Here is a 26,536-nt window from a genome sequence, read left to right on the forward strand (position 1 = left end):
TTCTCCTCAATTTATAAATCTAGATATAAAACCGACCAGGTGTTTTGGCCTGGAAACAATTCAATTCTGGATCATTCATTTTATGAGCATGCTAACTAGGTTTGGAATGTGACCGAGTTTATTTCAGTCAGAGAAAAGACTGTCAAAAGAGTCATCGGACTCGAAACATTAGCTCTTTTCTCTCCCGCCAGATGCTGCCAGACCGGCTGAGATTTTCCAGCATTTTCTCTTTTGTTTCAGATTCCAGCATCTGCAGTAATTTGCTTTTATTTAGTTCAGTACAGCTCCACAAGCAAGACCATTGTTCACCCAGGGCATTGCTCTTCACTGAAAGGGTAACAATGCAACAACTTTGGATTCCACTACCAGAATTGTCACAAGAGTGAGAATATGGAGCAAAACCACAGCAAACAGCAGTGATAATGCTGTCACTGGGTCAAAAAACCTGGAACCTCCTACTGCCAGCACCTTCCCATCATGGGAGTGTAGTATGGTTGAAGAAGTTGACATCTCCACCTTCCCAGGGGCCCTTGGGATGAGCAACAATGACCTGCCAGTAAAGCCCACTTGCCCAGAATAGATAGCATAAATAATAACTGACACCAGTTGGGTTCTAACCCAACAGAGCGATTGGACACTTTGATTTTATCACAACTAAGATGTCCTATGGCCAGTCTAATCTCTAGTTTAAATTTCTCACAATGTTGGCAGAAGCGATGATGAGTATGAATATTTACTCACCGTCAGGATGGGATCGCCTTCCCTCGGCAGCGGCCTCCCCAGGTTGTTCCTATGCCTGCCACTAACCCGACGCCAGTTGATTGTAGGCCGGGGCTCCCCCATGACTATACACTCCAGAGTAATGGAATCGGCCACACCCAGTCTGACCGGACCTCTGGGGGTGATGGATACAGTGGGCGGTCCTAGAGGCAATGAAGGAGAAGTAAACTTCCACTGATCAAACATAAATACAGATTGATGGATAAGCATTAGGGTGATGGATTCTTATTGTACAATTGTGGTGAATCATAATAGCATAATTCACACTGTTATCACACATGTTGTACCATGCCTCTGTAAGCTCGGCACACGAGCAGTTGCGCGGCTCTACCCCTGGGGGGAGGTGTACCGGGAATGTACGGAAGTTTGTACTGGGCTCCACCCTCGGCTCCGCCCATGACTCCTCCCCCCCACTGGTTGTATAAAGCTTGGCAGTCGGAGCCTGCCTGCCAGTTCATCTAGAGTTCATCTCGTCACAGGCAGGCTCTGTTGTAAGACGATTAAAACCACTGTTCACTTCTAACCACGTGTCGCGTGAATTGATGGTCTCATCAACAATCCAAGAAGGCTTTACCAGATTCCCCATCTAACAACAGATGTAGGATGCAGCTCATGCTGCTGAAAAGAAAGGGCATGCTATCTAATCTTTCCATCTTGCACTCATCATGACAGCTCGCCAGAAATTACCGAACTATAACTGAGCAACAACAATCTACACTGCACAAGATGAATGTGCTGATTGGTTGGCAATCGGACCCTGATTGGTGGAGATTTTGCCATTGGGCATGCAGCATGGAGAAATTAGCTGCCCAGCTTTCATCAAATATCGGGCAGGTTGACTCCGATTGGTCAAGGTGATGCCCAGGGGAATGAACCAGGTTTTGTTTCGATGAAAAAGGCGCAAAGAATGCATATGTCTCTTCTTTCTTCAAATCTTCTCTTAATTCATTGAGTACTGATTGAAGTATTGGGTGGAATTCTCCCAACCAGCCCATGGCGTGTTTGATGGTAGGCAGGCGTGGTGGCGGAGCCAGAAAGTCATAAGCCCGCCTGCATGAAATCACGTTACAATTCTCCCAAGCCGGGTTAATGGCGGGTCACGCTTCCCGCTGGCAGGTGTCGCAAGCACAATTTGCATTCATTTACATCTCATGAATGCGCATTATAACAGCTGCCCACTCATATTCTGTCAGGCCTTTCAATCTTGCGTCACATTAGCGGCAATTTACGTTTGCTTCAAACCTGATTGCTAATCAATGGCGCGCACAAGGTGGTCAATCCTCAGTTCACAAGAGACTGAGGTGAGTGCAACAGCCTTTCTGCCACAGTGCTGTGCTGCTCCTAATGCACTGTTCGCCACTCTGCGAGGGCAGACTGGTTCCTGCCCTCCATCTCCAGGCCGAGTTGGTATTCATGGACAGCACCATGCTGCTGGATCCATGGACCCTCGTGTGATACCAACTCGGATCAGTACAGTACCTAGGGATGGGAAGTACAGGGGTTTCCTTCTGCCCACACCAGTGTCTACCTTGACAGGATGGTGTTGTGGAACTCATGCTGCCACCACAAAAAGTTACGAACTTCGACCGGGGATGGGGGTGGAGGGGCGGGGAGTGTGGCCTAATGAAGGAGCCAATGTAGAAAGAGGGGGTAGAGTGATGGCTCACGATGGCAGGCAGAGGGGCAAAGAAGTCGATAAAGGTGGTTTACAATGGAAGGCAGAGGGAAGATCGAGGGGAGGGAAGCTGGACCCAGACAAGCTACATGTAAAGTTCACAAACAAGGTAAAAGATAGATCAGCCATGATCTCATTGAATGGTGGAGCAGGCTCGAAGTGCCAGATGGCCTACTCCTGCTCCTAGTTCTTATGTTCTTATGAAAGGAGATTAAAGGGGCAACCACTGGAAGGGGTTTGGTGAAGACTCCAGATGCGGTGGGTAGAGGTCTAAGTAGGGCATGAGCCCCTCGTAGGTGATAGGCTGGGTTGTTGTATTGAGGAACAAGCTTCCTGTTGAGGTTGCTAACCTTTTCGCTCTGGGTTACTGAAATCCTACTGATGAAGTCAGGTGGGCAAGAGAGAATGATACGCGTGGGCTGGACACGTGTTTAAATATGATGCTGGGACATTTGAACCTGTCAGCTGGGAATGGGTGAATCAGCTGCCAGGTGACTTGAGGGGAACTCGCTTGTGCACAATTCATGAGCTTCTAAGAGTTGGATCTTGCGCGGGATCCTGCCATTCTGGTCGGTGGAACAGGCGCCGCTGGAGCTTCCCGCTACCGCACTTAGTCTCAAAATGGGAGATTTCCACCCAGTAAGTTAGAAAAGCAACTGCTTATGACTTTAAGGCATAACTGGATGAACATCCTGCATTCATATGCTCTGAATAGGCAGCCATTAACATTGAGTTCTGTGCGAGAAGTCAGACGGCTGAACTGATAACAAAATAATTTGTTATATCCCGTCTCTCGTGTCCTCAGGTTATCACAAAGGGCCGCACAGCCAATAAGTTACTTTTTGAAATGCAGTCACTGTTGTAATGGAGGAAAATGCAGTAGTCAATTTGAACACAGCCAGCTCCCACAAACACAACTTCAGACCCCTGGAAAACTCCACTATTCTGTTTTTTAATATGATGCAGGGAAATCTTTTACACTCGCCTGAGAGGGCGGGCATCCAAAAGAGGGAACCTCTGACAGTGCAGCACTACCGTAGTATTGCATTGGTGTGACAATTTGGATTCTATGCACAAGTGTGGCGCAAAGTTTGAACCCACAACTCTGACTTGGGGGCGAGTCTGCTACGAACTGAGACAAGGCTGACACTTCACAGAGAATTTACAGTGCAGAAGGAGACCATTCGGCCCATCGAGTCTGCACCGGCCCTTGGAAAGAGCACCCTATCCTCACACTTCCAACCTATCCCCGTATCCGCACCTTACCTTTTCTTTGGACACTAAGGGCAATTTAGCATGGCCAATCCACCTACCCCTGCACATCTTTGGACACTTAAGACGACAAATAAAAACGGAAAACACTGGAAAAACTCAGCAGGTCCAGCAAGCAGATCTGTGGAGAGACAGAGAGGCAGAGTTGATGTTTTGAATCTGCATGACCCTTCTTCAGAGTTTTGAAGAAGAATTATCATGGACTCGAAATGCTAACTCTTGTTTCTCTCTCCACAAATGCTGCTTGCTCTGCTGAGTTTTTTGCTGCATTTTCCATTCTATTTCTGACTTCCAGCATTGTTTTGCTTTTACTTAAGACCATAAAGTTCCACTGAGTTGAGGACAGGAAACATATTAGGTTGGTTTGGAATTTTCTGAAACATAACTTTGGTTATGAATTGATGAAATTAAAGTAACCACTTGGAGCATATTTGACTAACATAGGAATACCTTACTTTAGATGGGCAAGTCATGTGTGGAAAGAGAATTCGTAGAGAGAGGAGAATAAATAATATGACCATTTCAATAAAATGACAAACATTCTTTTATATGACACAAAAGGAGGAAAGAAGTGGTTATAATGTGAACTGTGCACTCATCCCAGTAAGCTTTGGAAAAAATTCACAAAAATATGGATCATCTCACGAGAAGAGTGAAAGACTGACAGACTGCAAGGATAGCTGGGAAGTCAAACTAACAGAGCTGAGCCTCAACTCATTGCTGTTTTACAATGTTGTACCTTGTACGATCAGAGTCATTATGCTGGAAGCTGAGCCAAACTGGTTACGAGCCACACATTTGTACTGGCCTTGATCACGTTGACGAGCGTGACTGATTGTTATCATAGAGCCATCACTGCTGATCCTCACGTTATCTGAAAAACGAAATGAGCAGATTAAGCTGTTAAAACTCCTTTGCGGAGCTATTGCAACAGTTCTTATATGTTTGTTGCTTGCTGTACGAGTGCCCGCTTTGCAAAGGCTGACATGTACAGTCTTGAGCAATGAAAGAAAGTAACGATTGATTCTATTGTTAATAGTTTATTGATGCTTTCATTGCTCCATATCTACTGCTATAAATTTGCTCTCAATATTTTTAAAAGGGATGCCATTTGAAGGTAGGATTTTCCAGGAATCACAAGATTGCTGATAGACTGGGACTATATAAAAGGTTAGACAGGGACTATATAAAAGGTTATATATAAGGTTATTCATGAAGGCTTCGCCTTCTCAACCTTGCCCCTGACCTGAGGTGTGATGACCCTTGGATTAAATCACCACCAGTCAGCTCTCCCCCTCAAAGGGGAAGGCAGCCTATAATCATCTGGGACTATGGCGACTTTACTTATTTATATAAAATACACAATAATCATAGCAGCACCAGTCTTTGGACATTTCACTTAAATAGACGTGTCTGGAAACTATTTGCAATAGTGAACTCCAGAGTCCTACTCCAGGCTTTCGGAAGCAGAGTTTCAACATTTTACCCTATGCTACTTTTAAGTACCTTGGGCCGCAGTGCTAAAACTCATAAAACCCAGCTTGATCTTCGCAAGTTCAATGGAACATTCCGAATACAAACTACAAGCACCTTATTGACTTGGCAGTGATCAAAATTTATTTTCCTTCATTTACTATGTTTCAAAGTTGAAGAAATTCTAAATCTCTATATCATCTATAAGTTTGCCCAGATAGAGATAAAAGTGGGCATTAACTTTCAAGTAATAATTCAAATAAAATGTAATTATGTAGGTGATTTCTCAATTTTGGCATTAAAAATAAGGAGAACATAGACACTGGGTGGTTTGGCAATGTTGCAATGTGACACACGTTATGCCTGTTTGCAGTCAGGTGTTCACACAGAGGTAGCTAAAACTTCAGACCTACAATGTCCAAGCATGAGCACGAGACAGCAGCACAACACTGGGGCATATTAAACCCTAAAGTGTCAACCTCATCACTCAGTTGGTGTATCTTCACTGGGCAGTGTACTAAAGAGGGAACACTCAGGACCAGTTGTTGCTCTTGTGCATCGATTAGCCTTTGCTTGGAGATGGGCCTGTGATAGTTGACAAACCAGCTCTCCCTGCAGCAAACATTAATGTGGCAAAAAAGACAACAAGGAAAAGTACAGCGGAAATGTTGGGTCTGACGTTGAACGGTTTGTATTTCAAAGTCTTCCCTTTAAAATGCATTTCTTTTTCCTGTTACTGGATTTCCATGAGCTATCCTGAACTAACCGAAGGAAACGCTACTTGGACTCGGAGCACTTTGGCCAACTCGTGCTGTTCTCTGGTTCAATGTACACCGTGGTGACTGTGTTACGGTTCTGTGCGATTCTCACACTGACAGGACTTAGTAAAGTACCACAAACTCCTCATTTTGTCCTTCCTTACTGACACTGCCTGCAGAGATCAAACAGTGTAGCCTCAGTCTCTGCAGCTTAACTGCGTGTATGGCTCCACGGCTGATACATGCAGTTGTTACTCGAGGAGAGAGCTATTCACGCTGGACACTTGTGGTCGCCTCAAATAGCCAGTGCGCTTACCATACTGGAAGCAGCTGTTATTGTCAGTGACAGCAAATGGTTTGTGCTACTGTTCCCTATTCACACATGGGCAGGTTAAATGATGGAGACATTATGTTTTAAAAAATGGCCATTCATGGCACCCCATAAAAGCACATTTCAGGCAATGTCATAACTGTGGTGATATATATGTACACATCAATGTATATAGTTGTCCATCAATGCACATAGTTATTGATTTGACCTCCGAATGCCAGGTGGCGTTAGCGATCCATCCCGTGACTCGAGATACCCGCCAGTTGGTAGTAGGATGTACAAGAGGATAGTCACACTTCGGGTAGCTCCAGGAGAATTCACTGAATTCATTTAATAGCCTTCGTCTGTCTTATAGTTCCTGTGTTATCTTTCCACGTTTGTTAATATATCATCTTTCTCGTTAAACAACCAGATGTTCTGTGTACATCATTACAACGGTGGGATCACAGATGGTCATTCATGGAGCCCCCCATAAAAGCACATTCCAGGCAATGTCAAAACTAGCTCCTACCCTGCCTTTAGGTATCAGCATATGACACAAACCCCATTGCAATGTACCTTGTAGTGGCTCATTAGGCGTTTTCCACTCTATGCTGAATGGCTGAGCTCCCTGGGAAACCTGACAACTGAAGACCGTACTGCCACCCTCGATTACAGTAATATCCTGTGGGCCGGTGCTTATGATTGGTATGCCTACAGCACAATACAAAGGGTTAAAATTAGTTATAAAAGGTAATGAAACAAGGGAACAGTTTATTTTACAATATTAAGCCAATATGCAGTACAAGTAAGAACTTGCATTCGTAAAGCACCTTTCACAATCCCATGACTTTCCAACACACATTACAACCAATTAAATAGCCTTGAAATGGAATTACTACTGTAACGTGGGGAAAAGCAGTCACTATTAAAATCCCACAAACAGTAATCAAATAACTGAGCAGATCATCTGGTTTGTTTTAGTGATGTTGGTTAGGAATCAATATTATTGCATCATAGAATTATATAAGACTGATGGAGATCATCTGGCTCGTTGTAAGTTCTTTGGTAGAACTTTCCGATTCATCCTATTCCTTGTTCTTTCCTTACAGCATTGTAATGTTTCATCCTTCAGGTCTTTACCCAATTCCCTTTCGAATCTGCCTCCAGAGCCTTCTCAGGCAGTGCATTCCAGATCACACCCAACTTGCTGATGGCACCTCAGTTTCTAAATTGCCTTGAATATGTAGCCTGGATTAGCAAAGAACAAAGAAAAGTACAGCCAAGGAGCAGGCCCTTTGGCCCTCCAAGCCTGCGCTGACCATGCTGCCCGTCTAAACTAAAATCTTCTACATTTCCAGGGTCTGTATCCCTCTATTCCCATTCTATTCATGTATTTGACAAGATGCCCCTTAAACGGTACTATCGTCCCTGCTTCCACCACTTCCTCCGGCAGCGAGTTCCAGAGACCCACTACCCTCTGTGTAAAACAACTTACCTTGTACTTCTGCTCTAAACCTTGCCCCTTGCACCTTAAACCTATGCCCCCTGGTAATTGACCCCTCTACTCTGGGAAAATGTCTCTGACTATCCACTCTGTCTATGCCCCTCATAATTTTGTAGACCTCTATCAGGTCGCCCCTCAACCTCCTTTGTTCCAGTGAGAACGAATCAAGTTTATTCAACTGCTCCTCATAGCTAATGCCCTCCATACCAGGCAACATCCTGGTCAATCTCTTTTACACCCTCTCTAAAGCCTCCACATCCTTCTGGTAGTGTGTCAACCAAAATTGAACACTATACTCCAAGCGTGGCCTAACTAAGGTTCTATACAGCTGCAACATGACTTGCCAATTTTTATACTCAATGCCCCGGCCAATGAAGGCAAGCATGCCGTATGCCTTCTTGATTACCTTCTCCACCTGTGTTGCCACTTTCAGTGAACTGTGGACCTGTACTCCAAGATCTCTCTGACTGTCAATACTCTTGAGGGTTCTACCATTCACTGTATATTCCATACCTGTATTGGACCTTCCAAAATGCATTACCTCACATTTGTCCAGATTAAACTCCATCTGCCATCTTGCCGCCAAGTCTCCAAACGATCCAAATCCTACTGTATCCTCTGACAGTCCTCATCGCTATCCGCAAGTCCGCCAACCTTTGTGTCGTCCGCAAACTTACTAATCAGACCTGTTACATTTTCCTCCAAATCATTTATATATACTGCGAACAGCAAAGGTCCCAGCACTGATCCCTACGGAACACCACTAATCACAGCCCTCCGATCAGAAAAGCACCCTTCCATTGCTACTCTCTGCCTTCTGTGACCTAGCCAGTTCTGTATCCATCTTGCCAGCTCACATCTGATCCCGTGTGACTTCACCTTTTGTACCAGTCTGCCATGAGGGACCTTGTCAAAGGCCTTATTGAAGTCCATATAGACAACATCCACTGCCCTACCTGCATCAATCACCTTTGTGACCTCCTTGAAAAACTCTATCAAGTTAGTGAGACACGACCTCCCCTTCACAAAACCGTGCTGCCTCTCACTAATACGTCCATTTGCTTCCAAATGGGAGTAGATCCTGTTTCGAAGAATTCTCTCCAGTAATTTCCCTACCACTGACGTAAGGCCCGCCGGCCTGTAGTTTCCTGGATTATCCTTGCTACCCTTCTTAAACAAAGGAACAACATTGGCTATTCTCCAGTCATCTGCGACATCACCTGAAGACAGTGAAGATCCAAAGATTTCTGTCAAGGCCTCAGCAATTTCCTCTCTTGCCTCCTTCAGTATTCTGGGGTATATGCCATCAGGCCCTGGGGACCTATCCACCGTAATATTTTTCAAGATGCCAACACCTCGTCTTTTTGGATCTCAATGTGACTCAGGCTACTCACGCACCCTTCTCCAGACTCAACATCCACCAATTTCTTCTCTTTGGTGAATACTTATGCAAAGTATTCATTTAGTACCTCACCCATTTCCTCTAGCTCCACACATGGATTCTCTCCCCTGTCCTTCAGTGGGCCAACCCTTTCCCTGGCTACCCTCTTGCTTTTTATGTACATGTAAAAAACCTTGGGATTTTCCTTAACCCTATTTGCCAATGACTTTTCGTGACCCCTTTTAGCCCTCCTGACTCCTTGCTGAAGTTCCCTCCTACATTCCTTATATTCCACACAGGCTTTGTCTGTTCCCAGCCTTCTAGCCCTGACAAATGCCACTTTTTTCTTTTTGAAGAGGCCTACAATATCTCTCACTATCCATGGTTCCCAAAATTTGTCATATTTATCCTTTTTCCTCACAGGAACATGCCGGTCCTGAATTCCTTTCAACTGACATTTGAAAGCCTCCCACATGTCAGATGTTGATTTACCCTCAAACATCCACCCCAATCTATGTTTTTCAGTTCCCGCCTAATATTGTTATAATTAACCTTCCCCCAATTTAGCACATTCACCCTAGGACCACTCTTATCCTTGATCACCAGCACTTTAAACCTTATTGAACTGTGGTCACTGTTCCCGAAATGCTCCCCTACTGAAACTTCTACCACCTGGCCAGGCTCGTTCCCCAATACCAGGTCCAGTACAGCCCCTTACCTAGTTGGACTATCTACATATCTATTTAAGCTCCTCAAGTGTGGCTTGATCTCTAAACCTTCTGATTCAAAGGTGAGGGTGCTACCACAAAGCCACTGCTAACTATTGTGAAGAAACATTTTATTATTTTAAAACCATTTTGGGGGTTTATTGTGTTATTCTGTGAATCAAGCTTGTGGCTGCGTGTGCGTGAACATAAGAACATAAGAACATAAGAATTGGAGCAGAAGTAGGCCATCTGGCCCTTCGACCCTGCTCCACCATTCAATGAGATCATGGCTGATCTTTTGTGGACTCAGCTCCACTTTCCGCCCCGAACACCATAACCCTTAATTCCTTTATTCTTCAAAAAACTATCTATCTTTATCTTGAAAACATTCAATGAAGGAGCCTCAACTGTTTCACTGGGCAGGGAATTCCATAGATTCACAATTCTTTGGGTGAAGATGTTCCTCCTAAACTCAGTCCTAATTCTACTTCCCCTTATTTTTAGGCTATGTCCCCTCGTTCTGTTTTCACCCGCCAGTGGAAACAACCTTCCCACATCTATCCTATCTATTCCCTTCATAATTTTATGTTTCTATAAGATCCCCCTGCATCCTTCTGAATTTCAATGAGTATAGTCCCAGTCTACTCAACCTCTCCTCGTAATCCAACACCCTCAACTCTGGGATTAACCGAGTGAATCTCCCCTGCACACCCTCCAACACCAGTACATCCTTTCTTAGGTAAGGAGGCCAAAGCTGAACACAATACTGCAGGTGTGGCCTCACTAACACCGTATACAGTTGCAGCATAACCTCCCTAGTCTTAAACTCCAGCCCTCCAGCAATGAAGGACAAAACTCCATTCGCCTTCGTAATCACCTGTTGCATCTGTAAACCAACTTTTTGCGACTCATGCACGAGGACACCCAGGTGTCTCTGCACAGCAGCATGTTTTATTATTTCATCATTTAAATAATAATCCCCTTTGCTGTTATTCCTACCAAAATGGATAACCTCACATTTGTCAACATTGTATTCCATCTGCCAGACCCTAGCCCATTCACTTAAACTATCCAAATCCCTCTGCAGACTTCCAGTATCCTCTACACTTTTCGCTTTACCACTCATCTTAGTGTCGTCTGCAAACTTGGACACATTGCACTTGGCCCCCAACTCCAAATCATCTATGTAAATTGTGAACAATTGTGGGCCCAACACTGATCCCTGAGAGACACTATTAGTTACTGATTGCCAACCAGATAAACACCCATTATTCCCCACTCTTTGTTTTCTATTAATTAACCAATCCTCTATCCATGCTACTACTTTACCCTTAACACCATGTATCTTTATCTTATGCACAACCTTTTGTGTGGCACCTTGTCAAAAGCTTTCTGGAAATCCAGATATACCACATCCATTGGCTCCCTGTTATCTACCGCACTGTTAATGTCCTCAAAAAATTCCACTAAATTAGTTAGGCATGACCTGCCCTTTATGAACCCATGCTGCGTCTGCCCTATGGGACAATTTCCATTAGATGCCTCGCTATTTCTTCCTTGATGATAGATTCCAGCATTTTCCCTACTACCGAAATTAAGCTAACTGGCCTATAATTACCCACTTTCTGCCTACCTCCTTTTTTAAACAGTGGCATCAGGTTTGCTAATTTCAATCCGCCGGGACCACCCCAGAGTCTCATGAATTTTGGTAAATTATCACTAGTGCATTTGCAATTTCCCTAGCCATCACTGTTAGTACTCTGGGCTGCAATCCATCAGGGCCAAGAGACTTGTCTACTTTTAGCCCCATTAATTTGTCCATCACTACTTCCTTAGTGATAACAATCATCTCAAGGTCCTCACCTGTCATATCCTCATTTCCATCAGTCACTGGCATGTTATTTGTGTCTTCCACTGTGAAGACCGACCCAAAAAACCTGTTCAGTTCCTCAGCCATTTTCTCATCTCCCATTGTTAAATCTCCCTTCTCATTCTCTAAAGGACCAATATTTACCTTAGCCACTCTTTTTTGTTTTATATATTTATAGAAACTTTTACTGTCCTTTTCATATTCTGAGCAAGTTTACTCTCATAATCTATCTTACTCTTTCTTATCACTTTTCTAGTAGTTTTCTGTTGCCCCCTAAAGATTTCCCAATCCTCCAGTCTCCCACTAATCTTTGCCACTTTGTATGCTTTTTCCTTCAATTTGATACTCTCCCTTATTTCCTTAGATAGCCATGGCCGATTTTCCCTCTTTCTACCATCCTTCCTTTTTGTTGGTATAAACCTTTGCTGAGCACTGTGAAAAATTCACTGTTCCTCAACTGTTTCACCATAAAGTCTTTGCTCCCAGTCCACCTTAGCTAGCTCTTCTCTCATCCCATTGTGATCTCTTTTATTTAAGCACAAAACAGCCTTCTCACCCTCCATCTGTATTTTAAATCCACCATATTATGATCGCTCTTTCCGAGAGGATTCCTAACTATGAGATCATTAATCAATCCTGTCTCATTACACATGACCAGATCTAGGACTGCTTGTAGGTTCCATTACATACTGTTCTAGGAAACTATCGCGGACACATTCTATGAACTCCTTGTCAAGGCTGCCTTGACCAACCTGGTTAAACCAATCGACATGTCGATTAAAATCCCCCATGATAACTGCTGTACCATTTCTACCTGCATCAGTTATTTCTTTGTTTATTGCCCACCCCACCATAATGTTACTATTTGGTGGCCCATAGACTACTCCTATCAGTGACTTTTTCGCCTCACTATTCCTGATTTCCACCCAATTGGATTCAACCTTATCCTCCATAGCACCAATGTCATCCCTTATTATTGCCCGGATGTCATCCTTAAATAACACAGCTACACCACCTCCTTTACCATTCACTCTGTCCTTCCGAATAGTGCGATACCCTTGGATATTTAACTCCCAGTCGTGACCATCCTTTAGCCATGTTTCAATAATGGTCCGTAGTGTGGATCTATGTATGAACATACTTTAATTAAGCTGGGGACTGGTTGTCTACACGGTTGATGACATCGAAGGGGTTGAAGTGTGAAAGATCTAGATTTATTGTCACGTGTATCGAGGTATAGTGAAAAGTATTGTTCTGTGTACATCCAGGCAGATCGTTCCATACATGAAAAATATAGACATTGGGTGAAGCATATGGAGTATAGTAAGCCTAGTTAGAGATGCAGGCATTCAAAGTAAATATGGTAGTCAAGAAGGCATATGGCATGCTTGCCTTCATTGGCCGGGGCATTGAGTATAAGAATTGGCAAATCATGTTGCAGCTGCATAGAACCTTAGTTAGACCACACTTGGAATATAGTGTTCAATTCTGGTCGCCACACTACCAGAAGGATGTGGAGGCTTTAGAGAGGGTGCAGAAGAGATTTACCAGGATGTTGCCTGGTATGGAGGGCGTAGCTATGAGGTGCGGTTGAATAAACTCGGTTTGTTCTCACTGGAATGACGGAGGTTGAGTGGCGACCTATAGAGGTCTACAAAATTATGAGGGGCAGACACAGAATGGATAGTCAGAGGCTTTTCCCCAGGGTAGAGGTGTCAATTACTAGGGGGCATAGATTTAAGGTGCGAGGGGCAAGGTTTAGAGGAGATGTATGAGGCAAGTTTTTTTTTTTACACAAGAGGGTAGTGGGTCCCTGGAACGCGCTGCCGGAGGAGGTGGTGGAAGCAGGGACGATAGTGACATTTAAGGGGCATCTTGACAAATACATGAATAGGATGGGAATAGAGGGATATGGACCCAGGAAGTGTGAAAGATTTTAGTTTAGATGGGCAGCATGGTCGGCACGGGCTTGGAGGGCCGAAGGGCCTGTTCCTGTGCTGCACTTTTCTTTGTTCTTCATGGCTGAGTTGAATTTTCTTAATGAAAATAAGACATGGCTAGAGCTTTACATTTGGAGATAAAGTAGGGATATTGTGTTCTGCAGTTACATTTCAAAGGGAAGTAAAAAAGAGTTCACAACTTGGGAAAGGTGATGAATAAATAAGCACAGTAAGAAGTCTTACAACACCAGGTTAAAGTCCAACAGGTTTGTTTCAAACACGAGCTTTCGGAGCACGGCTCCTTCTTCAGGTGAAGGAGCCGTGCTCCGAAAGCTCGTGTTTGAAACAAACCTGTTGGACTTTAACCTGGTGTTGTAAGACTTCTTACTGTGCTCACCCCAGTCCAACGCCGGCATCTCCACATCATGAATAAATAAGGCAAGGTTACTGAATTTTATTTTACCCAAAAGTGGGAGCAATAGGGAAAACATAAAAGCTTAAACAAAAGATTTTGGAACAGTGTCCAGTAGCCTCATTAGAAGGAGAGTTTTATAACATCACAGCTGTCGGGGCTTCTGGTGTGCACCGTGGAGTAAGTGGTCACACAAAAGGCAGCTCCTGCCCAAGGTTACAGAAAAGGGCTCTTTTTTAATCAATACGGGGTGGAATTTTGATGAAAAGGCGTAGGTGAATGTTGGAGGAGTACTTTCCCCCAGGAATGGTATGTTTCCTGGTTACCAGACCCGCAGAAACAGTGAAAGATTTGGCTGAAGCTACAGCAGAGACAAAAGCCTCTTCCAGCATGCAGGCGGGGGAAGGGCGAGCTTAAAGGCCTCAAGCTGACTTGGGGGCCTTTATGAAAGCTGAATTCTAGCAGCAGAGGGAACAACTGTGAAAAGATCTCACCAAGGCCATTGAAGAAGCGGTGACGGCTGACTTCCGGTGACGGCGGGCGGGAGGCAGCCGCGCGTTGGAGGGCTCCCGTTCGGGAACAGCATTGTCGGGGATTGATGCCCGGTCCTCGGGGCAGCGAAGGCGGTGAAGGCCAGGAGAAAGCACAGGGAAGGGATATGTCGAGGTCCAGTAAGAAAACGGCTGTGAAAACAGCTGAAAGTTCATCGGGGAGTGGAAAAGTCACCGCGGGGTCACCAAGGGAAATGGAGGCTGGAGCACCAGGGGAGGCCGCATTGCTTACGGCTGAAGAATTAACTAAGGTAATGGCTGCAGAATTCGAAAGGCAGTTTACAAAACACTTGGCGGCGATGAGGACGGAGATGAGGGAGGTTTTGAGTGTGCTGGTGGAGGAGGCAATTTCCCCGGTGACGCCGGCGGTGGCGGAGGTGTGGGAGCAAGGGGAGGCGCTGAAGGAAGTGGAGGAAACATTATTGCAGCATGGTGATCAGCTTACATCGATGGGGAAGGAGATGCGGAAGGTTATGGAGATTAATACGGATCTGCGAGGAAAAATGGAAGACCCGGAAAACAGGTCCAGGCGACAGAATTTGAGGATTGTGGGGCTGCCCAAAGGAGTTGAAGGGCCGAGACCAACTGAGTATTTTGCTGCGATGCTGGCGGAACTATTGGGGGAGGGGGAGGATCTTTCCCGATATGAACTGAATCGGGCTCATCGGTCGAGTGAGCCGCCAAGGGTAGTGACTCTGTGCTTCCGTAGGTACAGTGTGAAGGAGAAGGTCCTGTGTTCAGCCAAGCAGAAGCGGGTGGTGCAGTGGGCTGGAGCTGGTATACGTGTATACCAGGACTTTACGGTGGAGCTGGCGAGGAGGTGGGCTGCTTTCAACCGGGTGAAATGGGCACTGTACATTAGCAAGGTGCAGTGCGGCACTGGATATCCAGCGAAGCTGAGGGTGACTTACAAGCTCAAGGACTTTTATTTTGGAACGGCGGAGGCAACGGAGGCGTTTGCGAAGGCAGAAGGACTGTGGCAGAACTGAGAAATTGAGAAATGACTATGTGCCGATGTAACCTCATGACTGTATTGTCTTTTTCTTTTGTTTGTTTGTTTCACTGCGTGCGGGTGTATGGGCTACAGGAGCCAATGTTGTATATATTTGGACAAGGGAAGTGATGGGACTTTCACTCGAAGTGAGGGCTCTTTGGGGTGTAGGTGGATATGCGGGGTTTGTGCGCTAAAAGGGGGATTTTTTGGGCTTTCCTAGGGTCGGGCAAGGGGGAAAGGGACCCGGGCGGGGGCCTCCAGGCTGGCCGGTCTATGCCGGCCAGTGAACGGGAGTGAGGTGGGGGGAGGGGCTGCGGCCATCGGAGCCTGGCAGAACAGGGTCCGAGTGGTCTAGCCGGGGTGGAAAGTTGGAGGGGAAGGAACCGAGGTTGGGGGAAGGAGTTTTACAAGAGATAGTGGACGGGAGGAGTTGGGAAGAAGTGGGTTGGGGGGGGGGGGGGGTTTACAACTCTTGGGTATCATGTACGGTACTCTTTCAGAGGTTGGACGGCGTTGAGTGTGTGTGTGTGTGTGTGGGGAGGGGGGGGAGAGATTGGACTCTATGGTGACCATGGGCGGTCCCGGACTCCTTTTTTCTTTATCTCCTTTGCTTTTTGTTTCCACCATGGGAGGGTTTGTTTTATTGGATGCATATATTGACAGGTGGGCCGTTGTTTGGGGTGGTGGGAGGATGGCATCGTTGTTATTGTTAAGGGGATTGATTTTGTATCTGTTACCATTTACAGTTTGTGGGTGGGGTGTAAATTTTGGAGGAAAATGCAAAAATGGAGAATAAAAACATTTATAAAAAAAAACATCACAGCTGTCAGGCAAGTTCTGGACCAATCCCTACACTACAACAGTGACCACACTTCCAAAGTACTTCATTACTGTGAAGCACTTTGAGCAGTCTTGAGGTTGTGAATGGTGCAGTGGAAATGAAAGTTCTGTTTCCTTTCATCCATAATGGAATCATTCTTAAGTGGACGGAAACACAAAACTGAGGCCTGATAAAGCAAACAGTAACATTAAAAGGTGAATAATAAATGAATAATAAGCACGAATGACTAGGTTTATGCACCGGATGATGTGGAGGGGACCGAGACCGAGAACTTAAGTTGTTCCATTCCGAACATATTTTCAGCGCGGCAGATGTAATCGCCGCCATCAGCTAGTGTCACTTGCAGGATTCGCAGCACCCGACCCTCCACCTAGAACATTAATGGGAAAAGTGTAAGAAAGCTTTGTCACTTAAACTAACCGCTTTTAGCACTGTTACACATAACACAGCTCCCGTCCAGCAGAAGCGAAATACACGTAATATTGTGTTCACATCCAGTGGGAATGTGGCAATTGTTGGGTGGTACGGTAGCACAGTGGGTAGCACTGTTTCCTCACAGCGCCAGGGACCGGGATTCGATTCCCAGCTTGGGTCACTGTCTGTGCGGAGTCTGTACGTTCTCCTCGTGTCTGTGTGGGTTTCCTCTGGGTGCTCCGGTCTCCTCTCATAAGTCCCGAAAGACATGGGGCGGGATTCTCCGACCCTCGCCGGCGTGAATCCCACCCCACCGCTCCAATGCTCGCTGCCGAATTCTCCAGCGCCGGCTTTTTGGCGGGAGTGGGGATCACGTCGTGCCGGTCGGCGGCCGTTGGCAATGGCTCCTCACCCCCCCCCCCCGGCGATTCTCCAGGCCCCGATGAACCGAGCGGCCGCCTACATTTGGCCGGTCCTGCCGGCGTGAAATCCAGAGGGTCTAAACCGATGGGACCTGGCTCTGAGGGCGGCCTGCGGAGTCCTCGGGGGGGATGATCCGGCCCCGGGCGGGGGGCACAGTGGCCTGGCCCGCGATTGGGGCCCATCTACCTGCGGGCGGGCCTGTGCCATGGGGGAAATCTTTCCCTCTGCGTTAGCCTCTGTAAAGCTCCGCCATGACCGGCGCGGAGAAGAAATCACCTGCGCATGGGCAAGGATCATGCCAGTGGTTCTGTGCATGCGCCAGAACACGCTGGCGCTCTCGCGCATGCACCAAATCGCGCCGGCCGGCGGAGGCCCTTCGCCGCTGGTTGGCGTGGCGCCAACCACTCCAGCGCTAGCCTAGCCCCCGGAAGTGCGAAGGATTCTGCAACTTGCGGGCCGTCCGCCGCCGGAGTGGTTCAAGCCACCCTTTGGTGCCAGTACGGCCCGCCTGCCGGTTGGGGGAGAATCCTAGCCATGCTGTTAGGTGAATTGGGCATTCTGAATTCTCCCTCTGTGTACCCGAAGAGGCGCCGGAATGTGGCGACAAGAGGATTTTCACAGTATCCTCTTTGCAGTTTTAATGCAGTGCCTACTTGTGACACTAATAAAGATTATTTATTGTATCCAGCCAGCCTTCCGAAGGTTAAGAGTCAGACCAATGACTTGATCAGGAGAAAATGTGCTCCGATATGGAAAACAAGCACCACCTTTTGCCTGTGAGAGCAGTGGTAGAGGAAGATTGCCTCATGTGCCTCATGTTTAAAGCACAAAGCTGTAACTTGTGAGTGTAAGTCAAGTGGGCTCCGTTATCAGGCATGGAGGCCTGAGGCCTACCATACCCTTGTTAGACTCTGCCCACGTCCATACGCAAGACACTTGAGATTGCAGACTATCAGGGTTTATCAATGCCCCAGGTTCTGCACTAATTAGACATCTTCCCCAAACTACCTTAAGTGCCATTGCTCTAGGTGCTCAGTGCAGGCTAGGAATAGGTGCCAAAAGCAAGCTACGTTAAATTCAAAAAACTGAATCTTCCTGATGAACTTTCTTTCCAAAATGGCCATCCAATCATTTCAAAAGCTCCATTTCTTTGTCTCCCTAGAGCAATGTATAGATGGGGTCCCTGTGTCCCAAAATATGAAACCATTAAAAAAATGTATTGGCACTAGGACAACAGTCATCGGCACTTTACTAGCCGCTGGTGCTCAGTATCCTGGAGGCAAATTTGCCATGCAAGGTCAACTCCTCTGGTCACATGCAGGGCCAGTGCACAACGTCCAGAGGATTAGCCCGACAGTGACAGCTGCATTGCGTCCTGTGAAGGATTAATTGAGGTTTCCTCATCTTAGCTATTCAAATGGAAGCAGAAGTCATTCCCACTCCTAGTAACTCCTCAGACAACGTATGCAGTTTGATGATGGGAATGGTCTTACCTGTGACGCTCGGTTTAAAGTGTTTTTTTATAGAAAACTTGAACTCCAGCTCCTAGCCCTTGCATATTAAGAAGCGGGTCAGAAACAAACTTGAAAATAATGGTGGAGCGTTTTCACTCATTATTTGTAAAAGAAACTTTTTCAAAAAAACTTTACGACTTATTTCTTTCGTGAGGGTACTAAAACATTACTGCATTTGGCGCATTGAGAAATGCAAACATAAAAGTTACAAAAAATTGAAATAAGCTTTCAAAGATAGGCAATATAATTAGATCTAAAATAATACTGCTATGTTACGTTACTACATTTTATGTAGTATGTTTCATCATATTTTAATTTCCCTTTAAAAACTATTTCTGCCTGGAAGCAAACTGCTTGCCCAGCCTGAAGTCCCAATTGACCCTAAACTGAGCTTTAAACTTCGCATTCCATCCACCATCAGAATCTTTCAATTCCCTGACATTTGCTGCCTTCACTTCCTCGGTTTTAGAATACAGGTTTGATGTAACTTAACTAAGTTAAAAAACTTTGACCAAGTTTTCTACCTGCATGCTTTGCAAAGTCAAAGTGGAGTAAGCTGCTCAAAGCTGCAGGTTGCCTTTTCACAGGTCAGCAAGGATCACTGGGCTGGGGAGGGGAGCAACACTTTGAATGCCCACTGTCATCAAAGGGAGTTAAATGCAACAGACAACCATCCGCTGGAGCTGCGGTAAATCATTATGCTGCTGAAATTCAAGGTTAATTAGAACCTCAGCTTGGAATCGATAGTTTGATCAGATCGGAGAACCATCATAAGTGGCTGACAACAGGCGAATACAAACCAAGAAATTCTGCGAGTTAATTTACTAATCAGAGGCGGCGCACCATTTGCTGGCATCGGGATTCTTTCCTCCCGGGAAAGGCAGGAGGAGCCTGCAGCGAGCTTCCCGACAGGCTCCGCACCTCCCGGGGTTCTCCAAAGTCCCGTGAGACGTTGGAGTCGGAACCCTGGACCAAATGGGCGGGACGGAATGACACTCGCAGAATTCGGTCTTAAGCTTACTTATGACCTACGGCCTCCCTCGAGTCTCAGGCCTCCCCAAGAAGGCTGCAGCCAGGTGCCAATCAGTGCTGGTCCAATCAAGTGTGGACCAGGCGGAACGGCACCCGGGGCAGGGGTCTCCCAGGCAACAGAGACCCCAGGTAGTCAGGGTTAAGTGCAGCGTGGCTCCTTGGCTTTCCCCCTGGAATGCGGGTACCTTGGCACTTCCCAGATGGCACCTTGGCACTACCACCCTGGCCAAGGTACCTGGATGGCACTGCCAAGCCAGGAGCACTGCCAGGGTACCTATGTAAGGGTGCCCAGGTGGCACTGCCAAGAGTCATGGGACAAGGTGGGCCGTGCACATGAAATGAGGGTGGAGGATGGGTTTGAAGGGTGTGGGCGTGCAGGTCAGGTATGTAGGGGCCTCCGTGATGTTGGGTGGGAGATGGGTGGGGGTCCTAGAAAGAAGGGGATGCTGTAAGGGGGCTTGTGGGGGCCTGAAGAGCGGGGATCCCCAGCGACTCCATAGCGGTATGTCCTCACTTGGGGGGGGGGGTTAAGTGTCCATGAGTGTGTGAGATGACATTGCCCATGGGCGAGGGGTATAGGAGACCCACAAGCTCACTTAGATATCGGAGCACTCTTTCAAAATTGCTTCCTGATCTCGGAGTTCAGCTCCCCAGTGCTAAAAAAAATTCGAAACATAGGCTAAACCGGTGAGAAACTCCCCAGAGCCCAAAAAAGTGACTAATTGTCATTGAATAGTGATGGGGAACTCGCTGAAAATTTGGGCAAGAGTAATTTTGTTGGTGCTTTCCTGAAGAGTGTCTCCACTGCAAACCCCACTGTCCCTGGAAATTTGCATTTTCATTACATTTTACTGATATAAATTAAACTAGAAGACTCAGTTCTATTCCACCACAATGACATACCTGGTGATTGGCTGTTAGATAGCCATCTGTTTTGTACCATGTGATTATGGGTTCCGGCTGACCTGTGACCTCGCAGTGTAACTCCAGCATTTGTCCCTCCGTTACTGAGACGGGTCTGGGCTGGACTCTCACTGTCGGTGGTCCTCCACCTGGTGCAGGGAGGGTGGAGATCAGAAGAGGCATCAATAAGACCAATAGAAATGTGGATGTTACAGACGCTGTCATTGGTTGAAACTGACATTTCTGCATCTTGTATTGACATTGCGGCATCACGCTGGCACAGTGGTTAGCACTGCTGCCTCACAGCACCAGGGTCCAGGATTCGATTCCGACCTTGGGTGACTGTGTGGAGTTTGCACTTTCTCCGTGTCCTCCGGGTGCTCCGCTTTCCTCCCACAGTCGAAAGTTTTGCAGGTTAGATGGATTGGCCATGCTAAATTGCCCCTTAAGTGTCCAAAGGTTAGATGGGGTTAGTGTGTTACGGGGATAGGACAGTGGGCCTAGGTAGGGTGCTGTTTCAGGGGGTCAGTGCAGACTTGATGGGCTGAATCATTGCCTTCTGCACTGTAGGAATTTTATATCTATTAAAATTACTCAGCAATAGTCAGTAAAGGTCTAGGGATGCAATCAAACGCCTGGCAGCAATTCTATGACAGGGCGGGATGTTAGCATAGTGGTTCGGACTGCTGCCTGCGGTGTCGAGGACCCCGGTTCGGTCCCGGCCCTGGGTCACTGTCCGTGCGGAGTTTGCACATTCTCCCCGTGTTTGCGTGGGTCTCACCCCCACAACACAAAGGTGTGCAGAGTAGGTGGATTGGCCACCCTAACTTGCCCCTTAATGGGAAAAAAAGAATTGGGTACCCTAAATTTTTTTTTTAATCTTACGACAGGTTTTGAATATGTAACCTCTGAATTATATCCGTGTCATTTTTGAAGTTTGCAGAGCCTAAAATGGACACAACAGGGATCCTGATCATCCTTTGAGATGAAGGCGCCCAAGATCATCATCCGGGGTGTTTGGTAGGGTTCTGTTGGTTACTTAGGTGACCACTGAGACAGATGTGCAACCAGAAAGCTCTGTTGTAAATAGTACAAGATTTAGCAGAAGACTGAGTTTTGGAGCCGCTGGTTTGGGACTTATTTCCTCTCCTCGCCTTTTCCCTCTGAATCTGGTACGCTCTTGCTTTCGAAGGGCACACCAACAGAGTAAATTCAGCAAAGCTCCATTCGGGCCAAGGCCTTGTTCATCAAGAGTCTGGGCCAGAGAGGGCGACTGGCATTCTCAGGCCAACTCTGCAACCTGCTGAGTCAGAGCCAGGAGCATTGCTGATTTACTTCCAAATTTACCCAATGTTGCTGCACCCAGCGATCAATACAAGTCCAGAACAAATTCCTCCCAACAAACCATTGCTTGAATTCTACAAGGTGCCTGGTAAGAGGTTATTATACAACATTAGGGCTCATGGAATCTGGGGATATTGGCATGGATGGACGGAAAACAGAGTGTAGCAATAAATGGATCATTTTCTGATTGGAGAGCTGTAAATGTGAAGAACCCCAAGGATGAGTGTTTGGGCCTCAATAATTTAGAACCTATATAAATAACTTGGATGAGGGGACTGAGTGTAATTAGTCTAAGTTTGCTGACAATACAACGTCAGGTGAGAAAGTAAATGCTGAGGAGGACACAAAGGGCTATAGATAGGTGCAGTGAGTGGCAAAGATTGCGCATACATTTGGCCTCCTTAAGCAAGGAAGAAAATACCGAGAGTGAGTGCAACCAAAACTGGTTCCTGGGGTGAGGGGATCCAATCTACAAAATTCTTAAAGGCTCAGCAGGGTAAAAAGTGGGCCGATGTTTCTCCCTGGCTGTGGAGTATACAGCTAGAACTAGAGATGGCAGAAAAAGGAGTTGACCATTTAGGACTGGGATGAGATCAGCAGGGCTAACCCACTCAAATAGGGAGCTATTTTTCTTTTTTATAAATTTAGAGTACCCAATTCATTTTTTCCAATTAAGGGGCAATTTAGTGTGGCCAATCCACCTAGCTTGCACATCTTTGGGTTGTGGGGGCGAAACCCACGCAAACACGGGGAGAATGTGCAAACTCCACACAGACAGTGACCCAGAGCCGGGATCGAACCGGGACCTCGGCGCTGTGAGGCTGCAGGGCTAACCCACTGCGCCACCGTGCTGCCCTTAAATAGGGAGCTATTTTACAGCCCTTGGCAAATCGGATAGCTTTGAAAGCAGTTGGTATTAAATTTAACCCTGTGCTCCCCTGTGTGCTTTCATTCTTCCCAAGTGCATGACCTGACGATTAAAATTTTCTTAACTAGCACACAAAATCTTTTGGTTCCAAATGGAAAGTAAGAGCAAGCGCTGTGATAGGATTAAAAGAGGGTGGGAAATATAAAACATGCAGAACATAAATGACTGAGTTACGCACTGGATGGAGTGGAATCGAATGAGACGGAGAATCTGACTTCCTTTGTTCCAACGACGTTTTCTGCGCGGCAGATGTAATCCCCGACATCGACGGGATTCATGCGAAGGATGCGTAGCATGTGACCCTGCACCTAGAGCATCAACAGGAAATTCACAGCCTGCGTAACTCTCCCCGACACCTTTCAGCATTTACAAATATACAGATAACTACAATGCACACTCATGACTCAGGAGGCTGATATTTATCTTCCGGTGTAATGATTTAAGCTCTGCTTCAAGATACACCTGAATCTCATGTGCAGGTTCAAAGGGGCTAAACACCCGAGTCCTGTATCTTTATTTTTAAAAAAACTTTCAATTCTCTTAAGATTATTTAAATAATTATTTATCAATCCAGTTGCAAACCTGAATGGATCTCGGGATAATACCAATGGTATGAGAGAGAAGTTGCTGGGAGATGGTTGCAAGGTTAAAGGGAAGGGATGGAGGGAGGATGAGAGGGAAGAGAATTAAAGGGGAACATCAGAATGGGTTTCACATGAGTGGGACTAAATTCAGAAATGTATTAAAGTACCTATAAAAAAACATTTCCATTATGACCTTATCCAAGGCAGTGGCTGTGGAGGATTAAGAATGACCAGATATAAACAAAGGGTTAGAGAACCTGAAGTAGAGGCTTGAGCAATTACTCGCACTCCAACGCCATGTCCAATGACCACAGGACTCAAGGTGGCGCTGCCGGAGTTGCACGCAAGGAGGGGGTTGTCCTTCAGAGCTGGACAACCCCATAGGTCAGTCAGTACTGCTGCATGTCTATGGGGGAGTGCAACCAAGTATCAGGCTGCAGGTCAGCACTACTGACCAGCACCACAAGCTTCCTGATGCAAGATTGAGACAAGCATCCTTGCAGGAAATTGTGCATCATTGTGTCGGCCTCTCCACTGACCCGGGATAGGAGAAGCAAGGTTCCCCTCAGGTCCAGATAGATGGTTGCCTGGCAGTCGCGCCAAGTGCCCCTTCCCCCTTAGTTGTGTGGCAGTTACGCAGTTATTGAGGCGCGTCTGAAAAACATTCCAACATTGCAGTTACTTAGTCAGGCATTCGCATCTCAGGATAGGCCAACCAGGGACCAGCCGTACGTGCCACCTTTTGTAACGGAAACTCCCTCCAAACCAACATCCGGCGAAGCCTAATGAATAAAATCATTTGGTGTCGGGTGGGGTATATTCTTGGAAATGCCATTCCTTCCACCACCACAATAACAGGTTACATTTTACATCAACGGCTCCATTGTGTCCACACAAAATAATTCCCCACAGATGGAACATCTAGGGCTGTCCCATCAGTTTCACCTACCTGGTGATTGGCTGTTAGAGAACCAGCTGCCCTGTGCCATGTGACTCGGGGTTCCGGCTGCCCAGTGACCTGGCAGCGTAACTCCAGCATTTCGCCTTCGCTGACAGAGGTGGAAGAGGGATAGATCTTTGCTGTGGGGGCGGTTACGTGTGCTGTGGGGGAGGGGATGGTGGTGGTTGGAGAATAAAAGAGGTTTTTAAACAAAGCAAGCAGATGGAAAGTATACAATACTGAGGGCTGTTACTTGTGGAAGGATGTCTCTCTGCCCCCGACTTGTTCCCTCTTCGTTCTTCTCCTGCCTAATCTCCAACCACAACGAGATACTTCACTGGATCACCTCCTGTTTCCGTTTTCTTGGTCCTTCAGATGACCCAGTTAATCCTAGTTATGCAGTATCCTTCATGTACCCCTTCTTTACACAACAGCTATCTTAAAAATTTTTTTTTAAAATTTTCCTCCTTTTTCACATTTTCTCCCAAAGTTACACCCAACAATAAACAACAATCAGTAACGAATGTAATATCAATCCCCATATCAATAACAACGATCCCATCCTCCCACCAAACCTCCAAACATCAGCCCGCATGTTAACATGAACAAATGACAAAGAGGAATCAGGAATCACTCATAGTCACCATCAAGACATACAGTCCTTCTCCCCACAACCCTCCTAGCCCTCAATCCCCTTAATGTTCGATGTGATCCAATTTTCGAAAATGCATAACGAATAACGGCCATGAATTGTAGAATCCCTCCATCCTTCCCCTCAGTTCATATTTGACCTTTTCAAGCGTCAAGAATTCCAACATGTCTCCCCCCCCCCCCCCCCCCCCCCCCCCCGCCGCACCAGGGCACAGGGTGGAGAGGTTGATCTCCACCCTAACAGGATCTGCCTTCGGGCGATCAACGAGGCAAAGGCTACAACATTTGCCTCCTCGCTCGTTTCCAACCCCGGCTGGTCTGACACCCCGAATATGGCCTCCCGAGGGCCCTGGTCCAGTTTCACGTGCACCACTTTAGAGATTACCCTAAACACCTCCTTCCAGTAATCCTCCAGCTTTGGACAGGACCAAAACATATGAACGTGGTTTGCGGTTTGCGGGCCCCCTAAAAGAGCCGGCTCATTCTCGCCCTTATAAGGTGCGCTCTATGCACCACCTTCAGCTGTATCAGCACACAACAGCTATCTTTACACAGGTGAATCATTTGTGGCGTCGGAGCAATAGATTTTATAATCCTGGTGATTATGTTTATGGATTCTGTTCTTTCGCGTAGTACTGAAAACATAGAACCCGTGAAGCTCCTAAACATTCTACCTCCTTTTAATATTGGACCTATAATGCTGGTCCTACCCTCCACTAAAAGAAACATAGGAAATATGAACAGGGGTAGGCCACTCGGCCCATCGCGCTTGCTCTGCCATTCAAAGCATGGCTGATTATTTAGATCTCTGCCATGTTCCACACTATTCCCATATCGGCTGATGTCATCAGTATCCAGAAACCTAGCGATCTCGGTCTTGAATAAATTCAGTGATTGAGCTTCCCCGACCCTCTGCGACGGGGAATTCCAAAGATTCGTCACGCACTGAGGGAATAGATTCCTCCTCATCGCAGTCTTAAGTCGCTTGCCCCTTATTCTGAGACTCTGGGCGGAATTCTCCGCAATGGCCGACGCCGTCGTGAAACCCAGAGTCTTTCACGGCGGCGTCGGAGGCTGCTCCTCATCCCCTATTCTCCCCCCCCTCCCCGGGGGGCTAGGAGCGGCGTTTCGTGAAACTCAGCCGCCGGGACTTGACGCTGGCGTCAAGCCGATAATGACGCAGCCGCCGGCGCCTTAGTGATGTCAGCCGCGCATGCGCGGTTGCCGTCTTCCCCTCCGCTGCCCCGCAAGACGTGGTGGCTTGATCTTGCGGGGCGGCGGAGGGGAAAGAGTGCGTCTCTTAGAGACACCGGCCTGACGATCGGTGGGCAC

The 26,536-nt window shown here is 46.7% G+C and overlaps 1 protein-coding gene across 2 annotated transcripts in view; it reads right to left on the reverse strand.

The window, feature by feature from the left end:
- hspg2 (heparan sulfate proteoglycan 2) overlaps positions 1-26,536 on the reverse strand; it is a 571,937-nt gene that overhangs the window by 106,488 nt on the left and 438,913 nt on the right. For both annotated transcript variants that reach the window (XM_038821731.1, XM_038821732.1), the window contains 7 exons: positions 24,563-24,714; positions 23,208-23,337; positions 20,758-20,906; positions 16,712-16,841; positions 6,848-6,982; positions 4,467-4,601; positions 742-923 (listed from right to left, as the gene is read on the reverse strand). In XM_038821731.1, coding sequence (XP_038677659.1) covers positions 742-923; positions 4,467-4,601; positions 6,848-6,982; positions 16,712-16,841; positions 20,758-20,906; positions 23,208-23,337; positions 24,563-24,714 — 1,013 coding nt within the window. The remainder of the gene's footprint in view (positions 1-741; positions 924-4,466; positions 4,602-6,847; positions 6,983-16,711; positions 16,842-20,757; positions 20,907-23,207; positions 23,338-24,562; positions 24,715-26,536) is intronic.

Source organism: Scyliorhinus canicula, chromosome 16 (assembly GCF_902713615.1).
Source record: "Scyliorhinus canicula chromosome 16, sScyCan1.1, whole genome shotgun sequence".
NCBI classification, from domain to species: domain Eukaryota; kingdom Metazoa; phylum Chordata; class Chondrichthyes; order Carcharhiniformes; family Scyliorhinidae; genus Scyliorhinus; species Scyliorhinus canicula.